Source organism: Panicum virgatum, chromosome 9N (genome assembly GCF_016808335.1).
Source record: "Panicum virgatum strain AP13 chromosome 9N, P.virgatum_v5, whole genome shotgun sequence".
Taxonomy (NCBI): domain Eukaryota; kingdom Viridiplantae; phylum Streptophyta; class Magnoliopsida; order Poales; family Poaceae; genus Panicum; species Panicum virgatum.
This window is the reverse complement of record NC_053153.1, coordinates 24044511-24048463: the sequence shown is the minus strand read 5'-3', so window position 1 is coordinate 24048463 and position 3953 is coordinate 24044511. Positions and strand designations below refer to the sequence as shown.

The 3953-nt window shown below is 62.0% G+C and overlaps 1 protein-coding gene across 1 annotated transcript; it reads right to left on the bottom strand.

Annotated features, from left to right (window-relative positions):
- Positions 1-370: 370 nt before the first annotated feature.
- LOC120688872 lies at positions 371-806 on the bottom strand. Its single transcript, XM_039971228.1, has 2 exons — positions 585-806; positions 371-493 (listed from the first exon to the last, which is right to left on the bottom strand). The coding sequence occupies exons 1-2, from the start codon at positions 804-806 to the stop codon at positions 371-373; spliced, it is 345 nt and encodes a 114-aa protein (XP_039827162.1).
- Between the last annotated feature and the right edge of the window lie 3147 nt (positions 807-3953).

Sequence of the window (3953 nt, the reverse complement as noted above, 5' to 3'; positions counted from 1 at the left end):
CTTTTATGAAGCCAGCAACAAATAGCTTAGCTATCTCTTCTCCTATGGCCCTGCGCCTCTCGTCGTCGAAGCGGCGCAGTCGTTGCTGGACAGGCTTGGATCCCAGCAAAATGCAGAGCTCGTGCTCGGCGACCTCCCTTGGGATGCCCGGCATGTCGGACGGCTTCCAGGCAAAAGTGTCCTTGTTGGCGCGAAGGAAGTCGACGAGCGCGTGTTCCTATTTGGCTGGCAGCTAGGAGCCGATCCGCACCGTCTTGGTTGGATTGGCGTCGTCGACCACGACTGTCTTGGTCTCGTCGGTTGAGACAAAGGCCGGTGCCTGACTAGGCTTGCCAGGGTCAGGACGACACTCGGGAGTGGTGAAGCGAAGCTAGCCGAGCTCAGCCGAGTTCGCTGCAGTGGTGGCGAGGTTAAAGTACTCGCGGCTACTGACGTAGGCCTGCACGAAGGAGCCACTCACCGTGATGACCCCGTTCGGGCCCGGCAGCTTGAGCTTGAGGTAGGTGTAGTTGGGCACCGCCATGAACTTGGCGTAGGCGTGGCGCCCGAGAATGGCGTGGTATACCCCCCTTCCAGTCCACCACCTCGAACGTGAGGGTCTCGGTGCGAAAGTTGGCTTTGCTGCTGAACGTGACCGGCAAGTCGATGTTGCCGACCGGGTACGCCTTCATGCCCGGTAGGATGCCGTAGAAGGGGAAGAGGGATTCCCGCAAGCAGGCTCGCAGGATTCCCATGGCTTCTAGGGTGTCCATGTAGAGGATGTTGAGGCCGCTGCCCCCGTCCACCAGTACCTTGGACAGGCGCATGTTGCTGACAACGGGGTCGATGATAAGAGGGTAGCTTCCAGGTCGAGGAATGCTGGCCGGATGGTCGTCCTGATCGAAAATGATGGGCGTGGACGCCCACTTCAACTTTTTAGGAATGGAACTTATGGCAACACATACCTCGCGGAGCCGAACCTTCTGCAGTCACTTGGAGCACTCATCCTCCAGGACGCCGATGATCACCATGCACCGATCCACGTCCGAATACTCTCCTTCCGCCGGCTTTCCTTTGTCCTGCTTGGCGTCGGGCCGCTTGTCGTGGCCGTCGCCGTCGGTCTTGGCTGTCCTGCGGAGGAGGCGCTTCATCATATCACAATCTTTAAACTTGTGGTTCACCGAGTAGCCATGGTTGGTGCATGGCTTCTCCAGGAGCTGGTTGAAGTGGTCGTTTCTCGGCGGGCGTTTGTCCTGGCGCTCGGTCGCCGCGACCTCGCCGGCGGCGGGAGGTCGGCGGTTCTTTTTGTTCTTCCTGTCCTCGCGGCTCGGGGAAGGCCTGTCGCGGTCATGTCGTTTTGCCTTTGTCGCATGCTGGTCGCGCTGGAAGACGGCCCCGATCGCCTCCTCGCCGGAGGCGTGGTTGGTGGTGATCTCCAGGAGCTCGTGCGTGGTGCGCGGTTTCTGGTACCCTAGTTTGTGAACAAGGGTCATGCAGTGCGTCCCGCTAACGAAGGCGCCGATGACGTCGGTGTCGACGATGCCTGGCAGTGAGTTGCACTGCTTGGAGAAGCGCCGGATGTAGTCGCAAGGACTCGTCGGGCTCTTGCTTGCAGTTCTTGAGGTCCCAAGAGTTGCCAGGTCGTACATACGTGCCTTGAAAGTTGCCGATGAACACTTTCTGGAGATCTGCCCAGCTACCGATGGAGTCGGCGGGCAAGAAATCCAGCCAGGCAAGGACGTTCTCTCCCAAGCATATAGGGAGGTACTAGATGATGAAGCGATCGTCGCTTGCTCCTCCGGCCCAGCATGTAAGCCGATAGTCTTCCAGCCACACGCCGGGGTTTGTATCCCCAGTATACTTCACGACGTTCGCCGACGGTTGGAAGCGTTGGGGGAAAGGCACCCCACGGATCGCTCTAGAGAAGGCGTTTGGTCCGCTGGGGTCCGGGCTCGGACTCCGGTTGCGATCCACGTCAGGGTCGCTGGGGCGTCCCCCATGCCGGAGCGGTGAGCGCTCCGGGTTGGGCACGTATGCCCGCGCATCTTCTGCTCGAGCAGCCGTGCGGTCAACATCGGCGTGGTGCCTCGCCTACTGCCGGCCTTGGATCGCACTGCGCACGTCGTAGTTGGGGCCGACGCGGTCGTGGATCGGTGGCCTCGGCGGGAGAGGAGCGGATGCCGCCGCTGGGGCTGGTGCGCCGCCCACGTTGGCCGGCCGTGCAGGTGGGGGGCGCTGCACTTCGGATGGCTCCCGCCCACCATCGCTCGCGCCGCCAGCGGGACACGAGGCCGCGGCCTGCCGGCGGTGTAGCGAGGAGCTCTCCGCCTGCTGGACGGCGGCGAGTTCCACCAAGTTTCTCACCTGGCAGTGAAGGTCCCTTTGGGCCGGATCCTTCGGCTCTGGCAGCGTCTGCAGGAGGATCGCGGCTGCTGCGATGTTCTGGCCTGCACGGAACTCCTGCGGGAGTTGCATGCGGGCGTCGTTGACGATGTCGTGGTTGACCCTGCGTGCACGCTGACGCGCGGGACCCGCGGGGTTTATCTCTTTTGACCCGGAGGGGCTCGCGGAGGCTGTTCCACAGGCGGAGGCGTCTGTTAGCGCCGGTGGAGATCCTTGCGGTGGGCCTGCGCGTTGGCGAGTGCGAGCTCACGGTGGTCCGTCGGGGTGTGCGTCTGCTCGGACGGCACCACTTCCGGCGGCGGGTCGCCGTCAGCCATAGCACACATCCGCGACGGCGCGGATGTCCCCTCCAGGTGGTTGTCCCCCGTGCTGGAGGAATCACTCAGGGGATCCTAGAAGCACAGGAGGTCGTGGACAGAGTCGGGGTAGCTCTCCGTCATCCCCACGAACTCCAGGCTTCCAAACTGGAAGGTCTGGGAAGGTGGGAACGGTGGAGGGGCCCACAATCCGTCGCGGGGGATCGTGGGAAACTCCAGGGAGCCGAAACGGATCATCTCGCCGTGGCTCGCCGCCGGAGCGGTGAATGGGGTGATCGAAACCATCCGATCGCCGAAGCAGTGAACGCACAAAGCGCTCCCCACGGACGGCGCCAAAAACTGTCGCTGCGGAAAATGGGCGACTACAAAACTACTCGATTGCTCGTTTGTTGTGCGCTTGATCGGATATAGTCTAGCACACAAAGACTCGAGGATTTAGACTGGTTCAGGCCGAATGTACCCTACGTCCAGTATGGGGGTGGTGTTCTGGCTCTATTGCTCTCGAGGCCGGGTGCTCAAAGTTCAGAGGGAAGCTTACAAGATGGTCAAGCAGTGTCGAACCTCTAGGAGTCCAACCCTTTCCTATGTGGGGGTTTTTTTCCTTTGATAGTCCAAGGTGGGGTCTCTATTTACATATATCTAGTGTTGTGCCCTGGCACCGTTGGGGTGTCTTTTGCTTTTGTCAGCTGTCGGGGCCCACTCGGTCGGTCGGGAGTGGGTAGGTTTGATCCTGGCGATCTTCTGGGGCAAGGTTTGATCCTGGCGATCTTCTTGGGCAACGCGTTCCCCTAGCGCTGTCCCATCCTGGCTCAGTCGGGGCGGCGCGACTACTCGGATGGTCGCTCAGGGGTCTCCTCCCGTCTTGTCCGCCGGAGCCTACGTCCCTTGTCCGCGGGGCCATCTCGCGTAGCTCCTGTCACCGGACGGTGCGCCCGGTGAGGGGTGTCTTACCGAGGTCTGCCCGGGGGCGTCCGGTCACGCTCGCTGGCGTATTGAAATGGTGCACAGAGGCAACCATCATTACAGTGGGGGGAGGCAGCGTCTGTGGACGCCCCCTCCCGTTGTGTCACGGGGGCCGTGCGAGCGGCGATGTCCCCTTGTCAGGGAGTCCAGCTGCCTAAGCCTTTGCGGCAAGATAAGGGGAGCTGGCGTCCCAGAGCCTGCATGAGGCCTATCTTGGCCGGCACGCCTGTCAGGAGGCGCGGCGTTCTTGGAGCGCACGCCCCGGGTTATCGGCATGGCTCTGACCCGGGG